At 32.6% G+C, this 22,500-nt stretch overlaps 2 protein-coding genes and 1 pseudogene across 10 annotated transcripts in view; 1 reads left to right on the top strand and 2 right to left on the bottom strand.

Annotated features, from left to right (window-relative positions):
• LOC105053343 (uncharacterized) overlaps positions 1-16,546 on the bottom strand; it is a 30,435-nt gene extending 13,889 nt beyond the window's left edge. The window contains exons 1-8 of one of the 9 annotated variants that reach the window (XR_012134771.1): positions 16,288-16,546; positions 15,289-15,536; positions 15,129-15,167; positions 14,976-15,048; positions 11,708-11,776; positions 11,446-11,486; positions 10,615-10,716; positions 10,276-10,462 (exon numbers count right to left, since the gene is read on the bottom strand). Coding sequence is in view for 2 of the 9 variants with exons in the window: in XM_073244323.1 (XP_073100424.1) it covers positions 11,470-11,486; positions 11,708-11,776; positions 14,976-15,048; positions 15,129-15,167; positions 15,289-15,324 (234 nt within the window). In the remaining 7 variants the exon portion in view is untranslated. Of the gene's footprint in view, positions 1-10,275; positions 10,717-11,445; positions 11,487-11,609; positions 11,777-14,975; positions 15,049-15,128; positions 15,168-15,288; positions 15,537-16,287 lie in introns of those variants that run through there. The other 8 variants (XR_012134770.1, XR_012134769.1, XM_073244324.1 and 5 more) reach the window with 8 other exon arrangements.
• LOC140851966 (uncharacterized) overlaps positions 1-22,500 on the bottom strand; it is a 92,767-nt gene that overhangs the window by 14,921 nt on the left and 55,346 nt on the right. The window lies entirely within an intron of this gene.
• On the top strand, positions 15,923-16,019 carry LOC114914588 (U6 spliceosomal RNA; annotated as a pseudogene).

Below are 22,500 nucleotides of genomic sequence, written 5' to 3'. Positions count from 1 at the left end.
CCCTTAGCGATTGAGCCCAAATTTTTTTATCTAGGGCTCGAAACTAGCTGATCAATCCAATTTTTTTTTAGATAAGATTTTGACCTGTCATAGCTTGTAATCCGAGAAGAATCCAATAAAGTGAGAGAGGACAGAGTTGATATAAAAATCAAGATTCATTTTTAGTAGAGTTTTAACTTTTTATAGATTATTTTGACTAGATATATCTATTTTAGGTAAAAGAGTCCCAGTAGAATTAAGAAGTTTAAATCCCTAAATTGATCCAGGGTGGAATTTTTTTTAGAAGCTAGAAAAAAGAATCTGATCCTTCTTGCCTATCGGAACATCCAAGCTTGATCTGATCATGGAGAAAAAGAAGATTTCTTTCAATTTGCTCAATTTGAAACTCACAAGGAAAAAAAGTTAATAGAAGAATCACAAAAGTAGAGCTTAAATCTATTTTTCTTTCATTGATTAATTCTTCACACTATAAATTAAGATATATAGCTCCTATTTATAATAGTGAGGTCCATCTTTGTATAGTTTGAGTTGAATTATCCTTCCTATTGTTGAAAATTGTATCATAAAGCCAATCATTTGACAATTGTGCTAATTATAAATGTATATGAATTGTTCAATAATAAAAATTATTTAATTTTTTTCATTATAAGGTTACATCTTCTATCGAACTCCTGTATTGTGATGAAGTCCTTAGGATTACTTTGATCGATAAAGAAAGATTTATCGCGTAGTTCTTAAACTGGTTCGCAACCAAACGATACGCTATTACTAGGACGATAGCGATATCAAGTGTAGGTTGTTGTGTGCCATATGCATTGATTGTCTTCATAACTAAATGATGTGAAGATACTAGTATGACATGTGGGTGAGATATAGGAGTACATCGTCACTGAACGTGACCAACTACGGAGCATTCTGCTGTCAAAAGTGGCTCGCAAAGAGTATGGGTATAAGTGTCCTTCCGATCTGAGATCACTACGGTGACTTACAAGTAACTCACTATATTTTGATATCGGACTAACTGAATTTTTAATTCAGTGATGGAAGATTTTTGTATGCAATCAGGTACTTATCAAGTCGGTATATGAGTCAAGATGAGATTGACCCCTTCGAATTAGTAGGAGTTAATATATCAATGTATTTTAATATATGGATTCGGATAATCCATATAATGGATTTGAAAGATTAAAATATAATGTGGATGACTTATTATAGGGTTGATAGCCAAACCCGGGATCTCCTTGAGCATTAGGGTCAAAGAGACGAATTATACGGTAACTATACATCAGTAGTTCTTGAATGTTGCTTCATCATCATTCGACCTATCTGAACGTCGGATCCTGTTGCTAGATGGTAACATCGATTGGTTTAAAAATTTATTACTGTGCTATTGGTTTAAGTTTGAACCTATGGGGTCACACTCAAAAGAAGTTTCTAACTGATCATATGATTGATCAACAATTGAGAATCGTACAAGGATTTAATCGTCAATTCGATTGATGATTAATCTTATACAAAAGTTGTAATAAATTTATTCATCAAATGTTAGTAAATTAATTAAGGATAAATTAATAATTAAATTACTGATTAGCTCAATTTGATTGACCAAAGAAGATTAAATCAAATTTAATTGAATTAGATTCAATTAGATTTGATCCGATTAGGTTATGAGATGACCTAATCACTAAGAGAGAATTATTCTTGATTTGATCAAAATTTTGATTCAATTAATTTTTAATTTAATTAAAATTTAATTAAAAAATTATGAACCTAATTAGATTAAATTTTATCTATTTATTTGGGCTTAATCCGATGTGATTTGGTTTGGATTCAAATAAAGAAACTAAGAGTCCATATAGGATTGGACTCTCCTTCCCTTGCAACAACCAAACTTTGACGCCAATTTTTCTCCATGCTGAAAAGAGTTTTTGCATGAGATTTCTTCATGCTAAAAGGCCCTCTACCCTCCCTTTCTCACATCCAAAATTGGATAAAATCTGATGTCTTATGGTATATTCAAATATGATTTGAATTAGTTACCATATAGGATAAGGTTTGACCTTATCTATAAGACTTGCCGCCCATGCCTTCTTTTTTCTTTCTTTTTGTGTGACAAAAAGGGGTTTCTCACTGTGGATAATCAAATAGAGATTTGATTTATCATGAAAAATAATGAGAAGGGGTGTCCCATATTTATTTTGGCTTGGACTTATGTGAGGAGGCGACAATATATGGAAGAGTCCAAACATTGTTGGACTCTTCACCCTAACTTCCTTACACACCAAATAAAAGGGGTTTGTTATTTTTTTTTGTGCGTGTAATAGACCAGAAGGTAATCTTCACATTGTGGAGGCTTTGGGCATGGGTTTATGGCATGAAAAATAGAGAAGAGTCCTTTCTTTTTGGGTGAGCGCAAAATCTAGTTTTCTAGGGTTTGATCCTAAAGATTTGGGAAGAGAGAAGAGTGTCTCCTCTCTATGTTTCTTCCACCTCTTCATCTCTTCCAGAAGTTTTTCTTCAACCTCTAAAAAAGTTTAAAGATTTGAAGAAAAGATCTAGATCAGCCAATAAGATGATCTTCACACTAGCTAGTACTCCCGAGGAGATCGATCAGATCGAGATTTTGAGTGAACCTTCCGTAGAGACCGGACACATATGTGGCTGTGAGTAATCAGTAAAGATCATCTTTACTATATCTCTCAGCAGTGATGATCGTCGATCCATACTCAGATATCGAGTTCTGAACTCAGATTAGAAATAGATTTGATATACTGCTTACATCAATACATACAGATTTTATCTTCTATTTTTTTTAGATTTTATATGTAACATATTATGTCATAGATCCTAGAGTAGGTTAATTTGATAATTAGATTATATGCATGTTAGGTTAATATGATTAATTTAATTATTTTTTACTATATTTTATTTCAAAAAATTTTGAAATACATGCATTAAATCGCCTACGTTTTCTAACACCTATCTTATAGAATGATGTTCATTATTGAATAAGTTGGGTTAGACTTCTTTCTTAGCTTAAATATGACTAAATCTCTAAAAAATTGATTAATATAAAATTATAAAAATATTAGATTTTTATAAAAGATAGATCTCGACTTCTACATTAATTTTGTCTTCTATCACTCTGCTAATTCTTCAAAGTCTTTTATGAAAAGGATAATTTCGATTGACTAGCCTTTGCAAGGCCTAAATGATGGAATTTTCATCTGATTTGGCCTTTAAGGGCCTGATCCAATATTTTAGATCTTGAAAAGATATCTAATCTAAAAGAAAAAGATCATCAAAATTGGATATTGTATGATCGATTTATGACCTTAGAATGGCTTAAACTTGATATAGGATATAAGGATTCTTAGCTTATATAGCATGTGACATCAGTGATTCACATCGAGTTATGATCTCAGTATTAGATTCAATGATCAATTGGTCTAATGATCCATCTAGATTAACTTCTTTTTTAGATTTAGTCGTACTAAATTAAAACTGAATAGAATATTACTTTCATGCTGAACCATTGGCTTTGCTTGAAGATGATTTTTAGTCTTAATCTTTCTTGCTAGATGATAAATCTTGATATCTGAATGTAGGAGATAATTTCATTACGGGAGTTGCTGGTGCTTGTGTTGTAGGCACTTCTAATTGAGACATAGTCTAAGTGAGTTGGGCAATCTTCTCTTTTAGTTATATGTGATGTTCCTTTATCTCATTATCTATCAAGGTAGAACAAACAACCATACTAGTCTTTTGTCCTTTAATGTACTTCAGGCATAGATAGCTCTTCTCTTGATTGCTAGTATTACTTATTATAGGGTTGACAACCAAACTCGAAGACTCCTTGAGCATTAAGGTCAAAGGGATGAATTATACGGTAACTATATATCAGTAGATTCTTGAATATTGTTTTGCTATCATTCAACCTATCCGAACGTCAGATCCTGTTGCTAGATGGTTACATCGATTGATTTAAAAATATATTCCTATGCTTCTGGCTTAAGTTTGAACTTATGGGGTCACACTCAAAAAAATTTTCGACTGATCATATGGCTGATCAACAATTGAGAATCGTTCAAGGATTTAATTGTCAATTCAATTGATGATTAATCTTATACAAAAGTTGCAATGAATTTATTCGTCAAGTGTTAGTGAATTAACTAAAGATTAATTAGCAGTTAAATTATTGATTAACTAAATTTGATTGAGCAAAGAAGATTAAATCAAATTTAATTAAATTAGATTCAATTAGATTTGATCCGATTAGGTTATGAGATGATCTAATCATTAAGGGAGAATTATTTCTGATTTGATCAGAACTTTGGTTCAATCAATTTTTAATTTGATTAAAATTTAATTAAAAAATTATGAACCTAATTAGATTAATTTTTTTTTATTTATTTGAACTTAATCCGATGTGATTTGGTTTGGATTCAAATAAAGAAACTAAGAGTCCATATAGGATTGGACTCTCCTTCCCTTGCAACAACCAAACTTTGATGCCAAGTTTTCTCCATGCTAAAAAAGTTTTTGCATGAGATTTCTTCATGCTAAAAGGCCCTCTACCCTCCCTTTCTCACATCTAAAGTTGATTAAAATCTGATGCCTTATGGTATATTCAAATATGATTTGAATTAGTTACCATATAGGATAAGGTTTGACCTTATCTATAAGACCTTGCCGCCCATGCCTTCTTTTTTTTTTCTTTTTGTGTGACAAAAAGGGGTTTCTCACTGTGAAAAATCAGATAGAATTTTGATTTATCATGAAAAATAATGAGAAGGGGTGTCCCATATTTATTTTGGCTTGGACTTATGTGAGGAGGCGATAATATATGGAAGAGTCCAAACATTGTTGGACTCTTCACCCTAACTTCCTTACACGCCAAATAAAAGGGGTTTGTTATTTTTTTTTGTGCGTGTAATAGACCAGAAGGTAATCTTCATGTTGAGGAGGCTTTGGGCATGGGTTTATGGCATAAAAAATAGAGAAGAGTCCTTTCTTTTTGGGTGAGCGCAAAATCTAGTTTGCTAGGGTTTGATCCTAAAGATTTGGGAAGAGAGAAGAGTGTCTTCTCTCTATGTTTTTTCCACCTCTTCATCTCCTCTAGAAGTCCTTCTTCAACCTCTAAAAAAATTTGAGAGACTTAAAGAAAAGATCCAGATCAGCCAACAAGATGATCTTCACACAAGCTAGCACTCCCGAGGAGATCGATCAGATCGAGATTTCGAGTGGACCTTCCGTAGAGGCCGAACATGTATGTGGCTGTGAGTAATCAATAAGGATCATCTTTACTATATCTCTCAGCAGCGACGATCGTTGATCCATACTCAGATATCGAGTTCTGAACTCAGATTAGAAGTAGATTTGATATACTGCTTACATCTATACATACAGATTTTATCTTCTATTCCTTTTAGATTTTATATGCAATATATCATATCATAGATCCTAAAGTAGGTTAATTTGATGATTAGATCATATGCATGTTAGGTTAATATGATTAATCTAATTACTTTTTACTGTATTTTATTTCAAAAAATTTTAAAATACATGCATGAAATTGTCTATTTTTTTCAACACCTATCTTATAGAACGATGTTCATTATTGAACAAGTTGGGTTAGACTTCTTTTCTTAGCTTAAATATGACTAGATCTCTAAAAAATTGATTAATATAAAAATTATAAAAAAATATTAAACTTTTATAAAAGATAGATCTCGACTTCTGCATTAACTTTGTCTTCTATCACTCTACTAATTCTTCAAAGTCTTTTATGAAAGAGATAATTTTTGATTGACTAGCCTTTTGCAAGGCCTAAATGATGGAATTTTCATCTGATTTGGCCCTTAAGGGGCTGTTCCAATATTTTAGATCTTGAAAAGATATCTAATCTAAAAGAAAAAAGATCATCCAAATTAGATATTGTATGATCGATTTATGACCTTTAGAAGTTTGGCTTATAACTTAGCTTCCTGATATGACAGATCATGCCCTTGGATTCTCTCTAGCTCTATTCATAGTAGCCAATGTGGCCCACATCGAGTCCTCGTGGCAAAGGTGATTCACATCGAGTGTGATAATCCATCAGGTACATAGAGTTGTCAAAATGATCCACATCGAGTCTAATGATCCATCTAGATTAGAGATTCTCTTTGTTTAGGGGGATTTAGCTCCTACTAAATTAAAACTGAAGGTGAGAAAATACTTACTTTCATGCCTCATGGCTGAACCATTGGCTTTGCTTGAAGATAATTTTTAGTCTTAATCTTTCTTGCTAGATGATAAATCTTGATCTCTAGATGTAGGAGATAATTTCATTATGGGAGTTGCTGGTGCTTGTGTTGTAGGCACTACTAATTGAGACATAGTCTAAGTGAGTTGGGCAATCTTCTCTTTTAGTTATATTAGATGTTTCTTTATCTCATTATCTATCAAGATAGAACAAACAACCATACTAGTCTTTTGTCCTTTAATATATTTCAGGCACAGATAGCTCTTCTCTTGATTGCTAGTATTGTTTGCATGTTTGAATCTTTCACAGATGTAGAGGACCAAAGCTCTAATATCAACTTGATCTGATTAGATCAAGTTAGAATTTTTATCAGGTGAGAGTATGGCTTTGATACAAATTTGATCCGATCAGGGAGAAAGAAAGACTTTCTTCAACCCAATCAAGTCAAATCTTGCAAACAAAAAAAGATGATGGAAGAATTGCAAAAGTAGGACTTAAATCTATTTTTTTATTAATTAATTATCTATACTATAAATTAAAGTATATAGCCTCTATTTATAATAGTGAGATCCACCCTGATATAGTTTGAGTGGGATTACTCTTCCTATATTCTAGAAGGATGTTCATCATCAAACAAGTTAGATTGGACTTCTCCTTTTAGCTTAAAAAAAATAATAAATTTTTTATAATAAATAGATCTTAACTTCTACATCAACTTTGTCTTCTATCGCTCTACCTAATTCTATATGGATTGGAAACTATCATTTAGTCAAAAATTTTCTTTTATCTTTCTCGAAAAGAAAACTTTTGGTTTGTTTAGATTGTTTCAAGGCCTAAATGAGAGATTCTCGTTTGTTTTTATCTTTACGGGCTGAGCAAATTACAGATATTGAAAAATATCCAATTTCAAAAAAAAATATCATCAAAATTGGACATCATATGACTGAGTTATAGCTTTTAGAAGTTTGGCTTGCAACTTGACCTTTTGATATAGTGGATCTTGCTCTTGAATTCTATTTAGCTCTACTCATAGTAGCTAATGTGACCTACATTGAATTTTTGTAGTAGAGAAAGTGATCCACATCGAGTCTAGTAATTCTTCGAAAACCTATAATAGTATCAAAGTAGTCCACATCGAGTCTAATGATTCACTTGGCTTAGAGCTCTCCTTATTTACTATGATATTTGGCATGGTTTAGCTCCTGTTAAATCAAAACTGAAGGTAGAGAAATGCTTGCTTCCATGCCTCACAGCTAACTATTGGCTTTGCTCGAAAATAGTTTCTAGCCTTGGTCTTCCTTGTCAGATACTAAATCTTGATCTCTAAATGTACGATGAGACAACTTTACTACAAAAATTGCTGGAGAGTTGCTGGTGCTTGTGTTCTAGACACTATCAATCAAGATATAGTCTGGATGAGTTGGATAATTTTCTACTCTAGTTATATGAGATGTTCTTTCATCTCATCATTAATCAAGATAGAACTAGTAGCCATATTCACCTCTTATCCTTTGGTGTAATTTAAGTATGGATAGCTCTTCTTTTGATTGCTTGTATTGTTCATACGTCTGGACCTCTCATAGATATAGAGGATCAAAATTCTGATACTAACTTGATCTGATTAGATTAAATTAGAATTTTCACTTGGTAAGAGCATGATTCTGATACCAACTTGATCTGATCAAGGAGAAAGAAAGATTTTCTTCAATCCGCTCAAGTCAAATCTTATAAAAAAAGATAATAAAAAAATTATGAAAATAGAGCTTAAATCTATTTTTCTTTCATTGATTAATTCTTCATATTATAAACTGAGATACACAGCCTCTATTTCTAATATTGAGGTCCATCCTTATATAGTTCAGATTAGATTACTCTTCTTATCTTTTAGAAGGATATTCACCATTGAACAAGTTAGGTTGGATCCTTTTTCTAGATTAAATAAAACTAGATATTTAAAAAAATATAATTAATATAAAAAAATTATGAAAAATATTAAAGTCTCATTGCAGATAGATCTTGAATTCTATATCAATTTTGCCTTCTTTCACTCCATCTATTTCTTTATGAATTGGAAGATAATGTCTGCTCAAATTCTTTTTCAAAAAAGAAAGTTTTGGTTTGACTAGCCTGTTTCAAGGCCTAAACGTTGGAGTTCTTGTCTAATTTGGCCCTTAAGGGGCGAAAGCAAAGTTTTAGATCTTAAAAGATATATATATATAAGATAATCAAAATTGGATGTCGTATGATTGAGTTTTGACTTTCAAAAATTTGACTTGTAACTTGGCTTCCTGATATGATAAATTTTGCTCTTAGATTCTATCTAGTTATGTTCCTAGTGGCCAATGTAATTCATATCGAGTTCTCATAGTGAAAAAAATGATCAATATCGAATTTGATGATTCTCCAAATATTCATAGTAGTCAAAATGATCTACATCAAGTCTAATGATCCATCTAAATCAAAGCTTCCACTTTCTAATTCACATATTATCCTCATTTTATATCGGATCTTACTACAATAGTATCTGAAAAAGTTTCATTTGTTCTTTTGAGATTTATTCGGCAACCAAATACACTTATAGTGTCTTTTGAATTCTAAAACATATTCTTTCAATAAAAAAAATTATATATTTAAAAACTAAGTAAAGAAAAACTCTAGCTTAGAAAAATGTTGAGAAACAAAAAAATAGGTTGTAGAAGACATTTTATTATACACTATCACTTGGTGCATCCACGGTACATGAATTATTAAAGGGTATTTAGATGAGATGGCAGGCCCATCACAACAGGAGAGAAGGATATATGTAAATGGAAGTTCATGGACCGCTGAAATCATAAGAGATGATGTATATAACTATTGGTCCCTACCATGCATAAAAAAGAGTTCATGGCCTGCGGGGGCAAGGCCAAGATTTTGGTTTTAACATTGGTACTTATTAGAATACATAAAGAAAAATTAAACTTAAAATATTTGATTAAAAAAAAAAACTATCTTTTTGGTGGTGCCTGTCTTGTTTCCTCATTGTACTCACCCATAATACTCTTATGAGAGAGGGAAGATTGGAGGGTTCTAATTTTTAAGTTTCAATGAAAAGAATCCTTATTATTGCCTAAAATATAAGATGGTAGAATCTTTTGCAAACTAGAATAGGATTAAAGAGTTTTGAGTCTGCACATAAATTCAAAAGAGAATAGAAGTTTACATGAGATTTTGTAATGAGGAGCATTTCCTATCAAGATACATGTGATCATATTATTTAGGAGAATCCTCAAACTCGATGTGAATCATTTTGGTCACTATAAATAAAGGCTGGACAGAGTTTAAGAGCAAGATCTATCGTATCAAGAAGCCACGTCATAAGCCAAACTTTCAAAAACTAACGTTCGATTTTGATGATCTTTTTTTTTTTTTAAATTAGGCATTTTTATGAGATCTTGCTAAGGGGGTAGTGCCCTTAGTGATCGAGTCCAAATTCTTTATCTAGGACTCGAAACTAGTTGATCAAACCAATTTTTTTTTTTTTGGATAAGATTTTGAATAGACAAAACTTCTAATCTGAAAAGAATTCGATAAAAAGTTAGAAGTCAGAGTTGATGTAGAAATCGAGTTTTACCTTTTGAAGAGCTTTAGATTTTTATAGATTTTTTTGACTACATATGTCTATTTTAGATAAAAGGGAGTCCCACTAAAACTAGGAAGTTCAAGTCTCTGAATTGTTCAAGGGTGAAATTTTATCTGGAAGATAGGATGAGGAATTCGATTCAAATTGTGTAAGAGGTGGACATCATTATTATAAATAAAAAATATGTACTACATTTTAATCAATAAAAAATAAAAAAAAATGGGACTTGAGCCCTATATTTGAAAATTCTCTCATACTTCTATATTTTTCGTAAGATTCGAATTGCACGAATTAAAGAAAATCTTTCTTCTTCTGATCGGATCATCGTACCAACTTTGAGGATCTAAACCATGCTCATTAGTGGGGTTTCCATGCCCAACCTATTAGGAGAAAGTGGGGAAGAATGTATGGAGAAATAGGGCAAGTTTTCTGGTATCATTAGATTGCTACTGAAATTTCCAACTTAGGGGACATTGTCCCCCTGGATACGTAATATATAGCACCGATCCTGATGGTCTACCTCCAATGGAAGTTTGTTATAGGCTCGATGGTTTAGTCACGAAGAGTTATTAAGAGCTATCGGAATTCATAGCCTACACAGGATCAAAGTAACATAGAATTAGAAGCAAAACTTAGAGAGAAAATAAACTATAAGCAAGAACTAGAATAAGAAGTAAGAGAAATTGAAACTAAAACAAAAATAAAAGCTAAAAGGGTTACTAGAGGATCTAATATCTTCTCTTACTAGTTGACCTTTATTCTCACATCTTTGGTTTTCGTAGGTATCCATTGAAGAATTTCAATGTCTTGTCAGCGTCTTCTTGAATCATGGCAGGCACTGTAGGATCTTACGAAAATTTTCATCGTAACATGTGAAGAATTTCAATGTCTTGTCAACATATGATCAAAGTAACATAGAACTAGAAGCAAAAATCAAAGGAAAAATAAACTATAAGCCAGAACTAGAATAAGAAGGGCAATTGAAACTAAAATAAAAATAAAAACTAAGAGGTTGCTAGAAAATCTCATATCTTCTCTTCCTAGTAGACCTTTAGTCATCTCACAACTCTGGTTTTTGTAGGGTCTCCATTGAAGAATTTCAATGCCTTATCAGTATCTCTGCGAACCATGGCAGGCATTGTGGGCTCTTAAGCAACCTTTTATTACACAAATTTGAGAAAAATCTTAAAAGAAATTTTTAAGTCTCAGTTGATTGACTGAAACTAAGTACAATAAAGACGTATTTGTAGGAGTGATTTTCTCAAGCCAACAGATTTTGCTAATTCCCTATAAAGATAAAATTTATCTAAAAAATAAAAGCATAATACCAAAAATAGAACAAAAATATTCTTCTAAGTTCTTTTCAAATTCTAACTCATCTAAAAGAGTTTCTAGAAAAATAAATATGAATGTCCTAGTAAAAAAAAAGAAACCATCCCTTATCTAATACGCTGCAGAATGGCTTTTCATGAATATCTAGAATTTTGGAATCAAATAGGACTTTTTTTGATAGAATAAAAGAAATGAACAAGAACGAGGAATTTTAATCTAAGCAGGATAGAACTTGCTTTATTACCAAATTTGACATAGGTAATAAGATCTATCTGAATCCATAGCCTACATGTCATCAAAGCAACACAAAGTTAGAAGCAAAAATAAAAAAAGAAATAAACTATAAGCCAGACCTAGAATTAGAAGAGAAATTGAAACTAAAACAAAAATAAAAGCTAAAGGGGGTACTAGAAAATCTCATATCTCCTCTCCCCAGTAGACCTTCAGTCTGACATCTTTGGGTTTTGTGGGTTCTCCATTGAAGAATTTGAATATCTTATCCGTACCTTCTAGAACCATGGTAGGCACTATATGGGCTCTTTGGCAGCCTTTCATCGCACGAATTTGAGAAAAATCTTCATAGAATTTTTGAAGTCTCAGTTGATTGATTAAAACTAAGTACAATAAAGACATTTTTGTAGGAGTGATTTCCTAAATCCAATATATTTTGCTAATTCCCTAAAGATATAATTTATCTAAAAAATAAAAGCATAATATCAAAAAGAGAAGAAAAAATAATCTTCTATTTTTTTTTTTTTTTTTGATTTCTAACTGATCTAAAAGAGTTTCCAGAAGAAATAAATATGAATGTCCTAGTAAAATAAAATAGAAATCATCCCTTATCTAATACGAAACGGTTTTTCATAAATATCTAGAATTGTGTCACTATTGACATGCATGTTTGCAATAAATTATCCACATCTTGCTCATCCGGTCTCCACTTTAAGCGGTTTAAGATGAGTTACAAAGTTAGCTTGAGAGCACATGTCATAGATAGATAACAAATATGGGGTTCTCCATTTGTATCATTTCGATAAAAACTTGATTCGATTAGAGCTAGAATGAAGCAACTCCTTCAATTCACTCAGCTTCAACCTCTCATAAAAAATAGTCGGAAAATAAAAATTTAAAAGTAAGATCCCATTTTACTTTTATTATTTATTGATTAATTTAATTTCCTATACCTCTGTTTATGCTAGTGAAATGAAGATGACACTCATCTAAGAGTTAGAACTTAACTCCTATATCAAATTTGCAAATCGTGTCATCTAATCCCCACCTGCATGAAATATATGTCCAGCCAAAATATTATCTTAATGGACATGTTTATTTTGACCTACCTATTAAGAGTCCTACATGTTTTGAAACCTTTATATCAGTAGGGTATGACAAACCCATTCGAGACAGTCACACCCTTATCCTTTTTCACATAGAACTCTAAAGGACACGGTATGAGAAAGTTATGGACAATGGAAGTTACCCTTTATGATGTATCTCAGATGTGGATCCTGCTCACAAAGCTTGTATAAACTTATCGGAACAAAAATTATTCTATAATAAGTCCAATATGTCTCCTAGATTAGTATCTTTAATCAGTAATGCTACAGAGCTCCTGGTATTTACACACAAACAGTTCCATTGCCATGTGGCATCACAAGATCGGTTCAATTTACTAGATTTTTACCATATGAGAGTTTGGTTGATTGTTGAATGGCTAAAGTATATTTGTGAGCTAAACGTACGTACTTTTTATGTGTACATTGGGTGCTGAAAGCATGAATTTTCCATCTTAAACAGGTGAGGTGACCCTTCAAGGATAGTTATAGCTGACGTTAATAGCGATTCTCCAAGTCAAGAACTAACCCATGCTCAAGATTTTTTATCCCGTCCGACATGTCAATTTAGATATTGGTCTGTATTGCTGCTACGCGAACTAATACAATAAAGTTAATATCTCCACTCATATTATATTAGCCAATCTGTGTAAGGATATATGCGCAAAGAGGAGGGTACTGATGTAAGTAGAGAATTTATGAGGGTATACGTGTAATTTCAGATATTTATAAGGATATATATGAAGAAGATCCTCTATTAGCCTATATGATAAAAAATTATTGGTTGAGACACTAATATACCTTTTTTCAATTCTAAAGTTGCATTTTGTATATTAGTTATCCAAATCAATGTCCTTGCATAGAAACTAATCATGGTTCTTCATGTTAGCCAAAATCTCCAAACCTTGTACTCGTTGAGATCTTAGAAATTTAGTAGCATTTTTATGTAACTTTCTATTCTAGGTAGAACAAAGTGAGATCCAATATTGTATGGATTTGAGTATGAGAAAGGGATTCAAATGCATACCAAGGGTCTGCACTACAACAAAGTGACTTTTGAAGGCAAACTGTTTATAGTATTTTTTATTATATATCACTAATTTTTTTTTTATGATGTTATAGTAAAAATACCGCTATCTTTTAATAAATTTTTTTTATTAGCGATACTTTATTATAAATGATATTATAATTTATAATTTATGGTATATAATTTGAAGTTTTGAAAATCAAAACTACTATTACGGCATTCAATTCATATACCAGTAAATAATATTATAACTTATGAGATTTTAAAAAATTACTGCTAGATCTTAAATTATTAATTTTGTTAGAGCTTGGTTTACTCGTATCAATCTTATTAATTATATGTTATCATACACATATATTCTTAGCACTACTATATATAGGCCATTGATTTGGTCAAACATGTAATTATATATTAAAATAAGAAATATTTAAAATATAAATATAATATAAGAATATTACAAGTTTTCATCAAAAATTATTATTATATTTTATTATACAATAAATAAAAGTAATCATGAATTAACTATTCTTAAAGAGTTTGTGAAAAAATTATATATGAATATGAGATGCACAAAAGTTAATTTTTAAAATTTTGAAAATAAAATCTTTAACATAATGAATTAAGTTTATTTTTTATTTTTATGAAAAGTAAAAAAATTTAAAAATAAAATATTAAATATTAAATATTCATCAAATACTTATTTAATGATGTGAATAAATGTTAATAAATTGAATAAACTACTTTTATATGTAAATAATATAAGTTGTAGCATAATGGTTAAGAGTTTGCCATTCAAATAAGAAATTATTGTTTCAAATTTTACAATATATGATTTATTTTCGATAATTTTTTATCGATATATTTAGAATACTATAAAAATACCAAAAAAGATATTCGTGGCACTCTTTTTGGCCTGTAGCAGCAGTGAAGTGCAAAAAAAGAGGTACAATAATCAATTTTAAAATATATGATTTATTTTTGATAATTTTTTATTAATATATATAAAATATATAAAAATATAAAAAAATATTCGTGGCACTCTTTTTGGCCTATAGCCGTAGTGCTGGCTCAGCAAGTGCAAAGAAAGAGATACAATAATTATGGGATAATTTTTTTTTAACTAATTTATATTTTAAAATATTATTTTTAAGTATTATATGGATCAATCTAAAAAAAGAATAAAGGTCAGACCTAATATTGAAATTAATGTTGGTTCAACCTCATCGTCGAAAGAGTTGGATTCCCTTCCAATTTTTAAAAGTGGCAACTAAAAAAATCTTAAACTAATCGTTGCTTAAGATATTGTTATTTCTGGATAATCATAATTAATCGTATCGTGCATGTTGTTCTTTTTAAATATAAAAAGAAACCTTGATCAATCTATATTATTTTATTCTTGTTTTCCATGTATACCTGGTGGTACAACTTGGTTTGGGGGAAGATCCCTCTGGCCTCTGTCTGGAGGAGGCGGGTTCCTTGCAGCGCCCTGAAATCCAGCTGCCGTGTCAGCGATCAAAAACATCTAATTACTTGACCTACTACCAGTCACCATGTTGAGAGGTCCACCTCATTTTTTGGAAAAATGTGACAGATAGCGCACTCGGGCTGCAAAAGAGACCATTAATTCATCTTATTAGATGCGTCGGTCGGGAATTCTTGGCAAGCTTGCTAAATTTAGAAGAAAGTCGAGACCTATACTTTTTACTGAGCTTTTCTTAGTTCTCACCTGATCTCCTTCTCCTCCAAGCGAATATTCTATCATGGTGAACCTGTTAAACGATAATTTTATTTTGCGCCATCTTTCTCCCTCACTTGGGGTCGTGCGATATGCCCTGCGCCGATTCCAACTCCCTCCGCCCTCTGGCACTCTCCGTATAGGCTTTCGACTTTCATCGTAATAGAGAGGCGTCCAGCACCAGAATCCATGGTCGACAGGAGCTTGTCCGATGGGATCGAAGATTTCTCTCTGATCATCTGCAGGTAAGAATCATATGTAAACGTGGGCCTCCTAAAGGGAAAGTTTTGCAAGCTAATATCATCACCTATATATATATATATATATATATATATATATATATGTTCTCCAAAGAAAAAACATCATCACTAATATGCGGTATACCTAGAATTACCAGATTCTCAGTTGATACAGTCTAATTAGTATATATAATGGCTGAGACTGCTGTGAAGCACTACATACTCAAATCAATTCTAGGGAGCGATCTTTCCTTTTTTCATTCTTGTGGGGGAAAGCAGATAATATGTTTTTTTTTTTTGAGGAAAAAAAAAAAACACTGTGAGATGACTGATAATCTTTTGTTCAGCTGCCATTTTTATCCGCCTCAATGGGAAGCTTTTCGACAGTCTCTTGGGAGATTTCCGATAAAATTGGAATAATATTATTAACACGATCCTTGCACAAGGATGACACGCACAAATCGACGAATGATCCAAATTTTTCACATCTCAAAAGGAGTGAAGCTTTTCAACTGCCTATAATATTGATCGGGCACAATATAAAATTGCCTTTTACCTTAATAAAGGTACAAAAAAATAAAAAAGCTCATATATATATATATATTCTCATAATATAATAGTAGTAGTTGCACAAGAATCAGTATCACCAGTACATGAACCACTAATAATAAAAGTAGCCGCCCAAGAACCACTACCACCACATTGGGCTTAGGGCATGCATGCTAGATTAAACTAGAGTGATAACTACCACCTGTTCTTGCTCTGTTTTCCTTGTAGAGGGGCACCCTATGGATTTTTCGGCAGGTGCCAGCCGGACGTTCCCCAGTTCACGATCAAGAATGCTGTAAAGCCTGGACAACTCGGGGATAACAATTAAAGGGCTCTCCATTGCCAGCAGCTGGACTCGGGTTTCTTGGCTCGATGAACCTTAGGCGGAAGGGGAAACAATCCCCTTAATTATATTGACTTACGTTGACGATGAGGGCCGGCCTCCGCTGCCCCAAGCCCCAATTTCGACATATAATATGACAAAAAAATTACTAGTTTGTCAAAAAAAATTTACTATACATAGCGTCATTTAATACGCAGCACATGATGTCATAGGGGTCCCTCATGGGCCATGTTTCAGCCAGCTGGGGAGCAACGTGCGGTTCCGGTCAAGGTTCTTATAAAGCTTGGATGTCTCCGGGGTAAAAAAGGGTTGCCCATTGCTAGCAGCTGGACTCGGCTATCTTCACCTCACGGACCTTGGGCAGAAGGGGAAAAAAAAAAAAAAAAAAAAACCTCTGTCCGTTGACTTAAGTTGACCATGCAGTCAGCCCTCTCAAGTAAGGTTCTGGTCGTATCTTTTATGCAAAAGTGTGGTAGATATTCTATCGTGACATCAATCCTTAGATTGCATCTTACATAACTCTCAAAGCATCACAATATTTTTTTCTTTCTCTACCTGTAAAACTGACAAAGTATAGCTATTTGTGCCCCTTAATGGTTGATCTCGCCCAAGAAGATCAATCATTCTTTCACACGGAAGACACGATCCGAACCCCCTCGGCCAGCACAAACCTCAATTTTTACATATTATTGGCACAATGAGTGGGATACATCATTTATTTAGATAATATATTATTTTAAAATATTTTTAATTAATGATATAATTATTTAAAAATAATATATTTTATTATTTTTCAAAAAATTATTTTATTCATAAATATTTTTACTAGTTCTCAAATAGAATATCATTTTACTAATTCATTAATATATTATTTACTACATATATTTTATTTTTTCAATATATTGATAATATATTATTTTATTACTAGTTTTTAATGTATTAATATTATATTATAGAAATATCCTTAGTTGCCTTGTCTTCTAAACTATTAAAAACACACCACGTAAACCTTCACGTGGAACTAAAGTTGGGGGCGTTGAAATGCCCTAAGCTTTTACCAAATTACAAAAATACCTTTAAAAGTGCTTCCACATCAGATGCTCTTATTTTGTTTACTAAACTATAAAAAGAATCCTCACATAAACTTCCGCATAGAATTAAAATGAGCATTAAAATGTTCATTCGTTTTTATTAAACTGCAAAAGCGCCTTACAAACACAGAAAAATAGAGGCTAGCAGAGCTTTTGCTTTAATATATGTAAGGGTCCAATCCCAATATTTTTTTTAAAAAAAGAATTGCATGAATTTTAAAAAAAGCACCCAAAAAAATGAAAACCTCTCATATGATATGCACATGAGGTAGGAGAAGGATAGGATCCTTTGTCTATGAGAGCCTCCTCCCTCTCCTAGCCACTTAGCCCTAAAACTCCATCCATCACCGGTAAGAAATCCTTTGGTTATTTCATTGATTTTCCATGAAAGGCCATCAGATTTTTCTAGTAAAATAGCCATTCGACCTCACTAGAGCTGGCCAAGATAAGGCTTAATTAGGTCATCTTTCTCCTTTTCCTCTAGTTGGTAATGGGGTTGCTATTACCGGGATTTAGGCTGGTGAGGTGCTGGATCGGTGTGGAATAGAGCCATTACTGTTTCTTCTTCTCTTTTTTTCCATCAAGCCGGCCGTCATCGTCGGACTTGCTGTGCTCAGGCTGCCAGGGGCCAGTGCAGTCGTCGGATGTGGGTTGGTCACCATGCATTGCCGTCGAGGACACTTTTACAGGTGAGGGGATGGTGAGTTCTAAAGTACTCCATCCCTATTTTTCAAAAAGAGGAGAAGAAAAATGAGAGGGGAGGAAAAAGAAATAAAAAATAGAAAAAAGAAGAATTCTTGGTATTTTTTCTCTCTCTTCTTCACTCTTTCTCTCTCTATTTGTTTAGTTGATCATGGTCCAAAGATGTTAATGGATTTGGGTAGAAGGCGCACATCCTAAATCGATGCTGTGTGATTAGGGGTCTCGGATTGGTGTTATATGACCATTTATCATAGTCTTATGAAAATTTTCATCATAAATATTGAATGTTTATAATTAATTTGATAGGCTTAGCTATGTAGGTAATTAAGCAATTAATGGGACCAGATAGTGTTAAGCTGAATACCTTGTCTTCCAATTCGAAGATCCAGAAGCAGGTCGGTGTTTGCTGTATTTGGATCTAACATCGATAGAGATAAGAATTCTTTGTTACAATCATCTACATGATTATAAAAATTTTATTTATAAGTTACCTTCATAATTATATTTTTATTTATATACTAACTGGTGTATCATGTGCTGATGAATTGATATTAATACATGATTCATGATAATTGATATTTAATCATAGATATTATGTTGAAAATGGAAAGTCATAATTTAATATAATTGATGGAGGGACGCATCTAAATTAGTCAGTCATACAAGAAATATGATGTGCATGCTGGGTTTGTCTCGAATTGGAGTGTGGTATTATTTTTGGCCTACCATAGGCTGGAGCATGACTGTGACTAATCTAATACTAAAAATTAATTATGATTTTAATAATATGGATTAGCATAGATGGTGTTTGGACTAATTGATTATACAAGAAACGTGGTGTGTATATTAGATCAGTTTTGGATTGGGATGCAGCATTGTATTAGACCTACCACGATTGAAGCATAATTATAATTAGTCCAATATTGAAAAGATAAACATAAATTTGCATAGCTATAAAAGTGGAAAAAAGGAGAGCATATGGACTAGCCGGTCATACGTGAAATTGGCATATCAACCATAGACTGAGATATGATTTATGGTTGCCGGTCATGGATGAAGTATGGTGTGTGTTTGGCTAGCATAAATTGAACCATGGTTATGACTAATGTAGTATTAAAATTAAATCAAGATGATGGATCATATCTAATTGAAAGATATCAGGACTATCTAGCATGTATGAAATATGGTATTGTAATGTCAGCCATGGACTGAGATATGGTTGCCAACCATGAGTGAAAATATGGTGCGTGTTTGGTCTACTATAGGATGGAACATGAGCAAATCTAGTCCAATACCGAAATAATAATATTATTGGATTAGAACTATGTTAATTAATTAATTATAAGTAATCTCATTGAATTACTGTAGAATAGAATTATTGATTTGTGATATATGATGTGTTTAATAGAATTATACATGATGATATTATTCAACTATCAAATTAATAATGTATGAATCTTAAAGATATTTCATATTCATATTTATGTGAGTGTGGAGGATTTTTACTGAGTCGAAAATCTCATATCCTCTTTTTCCTTCGGACTTGTAGGAAGTGTAGTATCAGTCAGATTAGGCATGGAGTTCAAGCGATGGAGTTCTTAGTTAGTTAGTTGATTTTTCTAATACCAAATTAATATTTCAATTTTATGAATATTATTCAATAAAGATGAATTAGTTCAATTTGATAAATATGATTGAAATTTTATAATTCTTTTGGTATTCTTATGGGCTTATTTATTATTTAGACCTTGCATGATTTCTAAGATATTATTCTGGATTCATGTAACTGTGTCATGTGGTTGATCCAGATGTTGGGTTAGGAGCATGATAAAATGGTATCAGAGCTTAAGTTAAAAGTCTCTAGAGGAATTGTGCCATACATGATATCAAAATATAGGGTTTTGCTCACCAAGGTTTTAAGTCCAAGGAGGGCGTATGCAGAGATAGACCACTAGGTTGGGATAAATTATATTCGTTATGAATGTGAGGTCTATTTATCACTCAACTAAAGTAATCTGATGAACCCTAACCTTGACTTGGATAGGTTGATATGGCATGAGAGAGTGAATATGGGCAAGTTAGGAGGGCTGCCCAATTTACTGATGGCTCTAGTACTTGAGAGTCCTCTAAACAGTAGGAAGACATCCTACTATTATCAGTTAGTAATACACATCAGTAAGAGCATCCTAATGAGTCCACTGAAAATACACTAGAGATGAGAACCCAAGGTAAACCTGAAATCCAGCTCGAGAATATATTTGTTGAGTCGAGGCTTATTTCCATGAAAAAAATCTGCCAATCTCGATATTAAAAAATCCCCTCAACCAATGCAAGTATTGGTGCACAACAAACTGCTATTAAAGAAGATATAAGGAAGATCTTGAAGGCACAGCGGGGGCAACAATAGAAGATTATGCAACAACTAATGCAGGAGTGAAAACTAGTGAGAATGTCAAATCATCTTGATAGACTTTAATTAGAAGTATACACTACTGGCATCTAGGGGAACCTCTGACCCCATGGAAGCTGAAAGCTGGTTAAAAGTAGTAGAGAAAGTATTCAGGCTCTTAGATGTTCTATTGAGGAAAAGATATTTTTATCACTTTCATGTTGCAAAGTGAGGCAACCGATTTGTGAGAGATGGAGATTGAAAAGATAGGGCCATATGATATACCTTTTATATGGAAGGAATTTAAAAGAGTCTTTTGTGAGAGATATTTTTCTCAGAATATCTGATTCTAAAAATTTCAAGAGTTGGATCGTTGGAACAGGGCAATATGATGGTTGTCTAATATGCAACAAAGTTTGAAAAATTGTCCAAATATACTCTAACATTGACAGCCGAGAAGGGTGTTCAGGCCAAAAAATTGAAAATAGACTCTGAGTTTGAATGCAGTAGCTAGTGACTATATTTGAATTACCTATTTATAAGCAGATCATCAATAAAGCTCTGGTGATAGAGAAAGACTTGATAATACTCAAGCTATAAAAGAAAAAAATATGAAAATAAAAGGCTGACCAAATGATCCTTAAAGTCAAAATGGTGGACCCTCGAGTCAAAGGTCAAGAAATTGAACTCTACTATGAAAGAGTATTAAGTGTTATCAATATGGTGGACCTCATTATCTAATAGAGTATAAGCAATTTAGTGGTAGTTGCTTCATATATGATTAACGGTGTCATAAGATAGCTAATTACTCTAATAGGAAGGAACAACAGATGTGACAAGAAATTCTAATAAACAAGTACCCTAAGATGCGCAGCAGAAGTCTCAATCCAAGGATGGGTCTATGCACTTACTCAACAAGGAATAAAGTTTCGACTTGATGGTGGCAAATATGTAGGTCCATACAAGATCTGAAGTAAGATAGATGGCATTATCACTAATTCTATTGAATGTGCATAGTTTGTCTTATATGTCAATATTGATGAGATATGTTGGACTCTGGTATATATGTGATGGAATTTAGAAATTTGTTGGAGTTTCTCATATGAATTTGACCTATGGGGAGGACCTAAAGTAGAAAATAGTTGGAAGAGATCCAAAGTTCGAGGGATTAGACTTTTTCATATTAATCGTTCGATATAAAAAGAAAATGCCATGTGGAAGCTCGAAGGTGAGACAAAGGAGTTGTCTTCTTGATTATTTGAAACTTTAGGTATACTAATTTCGAGGATGAAATTATTTTAAGAGAGAGAATATAAGGATTTGATCCTAAAATATATTTAAAAAATTATTTAAATTTTAAAGTTTCTAAAAAATAGAAACCTTACACGCTGTGCACGTGAGGCAGGGGAGGACAACTTTGATTGGAGTCTTCTTCTTCTCTGTTTCCAACTAAGAAAAGGACTATAGGGTAGCCAAACCTTAGGATCCTCAGTCTATAAGAGCTTGATCCCTCTTCTAGCCACTTTTGCTCATATCTCATCCATTGTCAATGAAAATTCTTGTTTTTTTTCTTGATTTTTTATGGAGGGTCTTCAGAATTTTTCTAACAAACTGGCTGTTCAACCTCATCGGAGCTAAAGTAAAGCCTAGTCCTTCTTTTTCTTTTCTTCTGATCAATAATGGGGTTACTGTTGCTGAGATTTAGGTTGGCGAGATGCTAGATTAGTGTGGAACACGGCCATTCTCTCTTTTATCTTCTCTTCTTCTCCCATCAACTTGGCCACCATCGTCAGACTTGTTATGCCCAGGTTGTGTGGGGCCGGTATAGCCATTGGGTGGGAGTGGGTCGCCATCAATGCTGAGGACCCTTTTATGGATGTGGGGGTGGTT

This window comes from Elaeis guineensis, chromosome 10 (assembly GCF_000442705.2).
Source record: "Elaeis guineensis isolate ETL-2024a chromosome 10, EG11, whole genome shotgun sequence".
Classification (NCBI taxonomy): domain Eukaryota; kingdom Viridiplantae; phylum Streptophyta; class Magnoliopsida; order Arecales; family Arecaceae; genus Elaeis; species Elaeis guineensis.
This window is presented reverse-complemented; position numbering and strand designations above follow the sequence as displayed.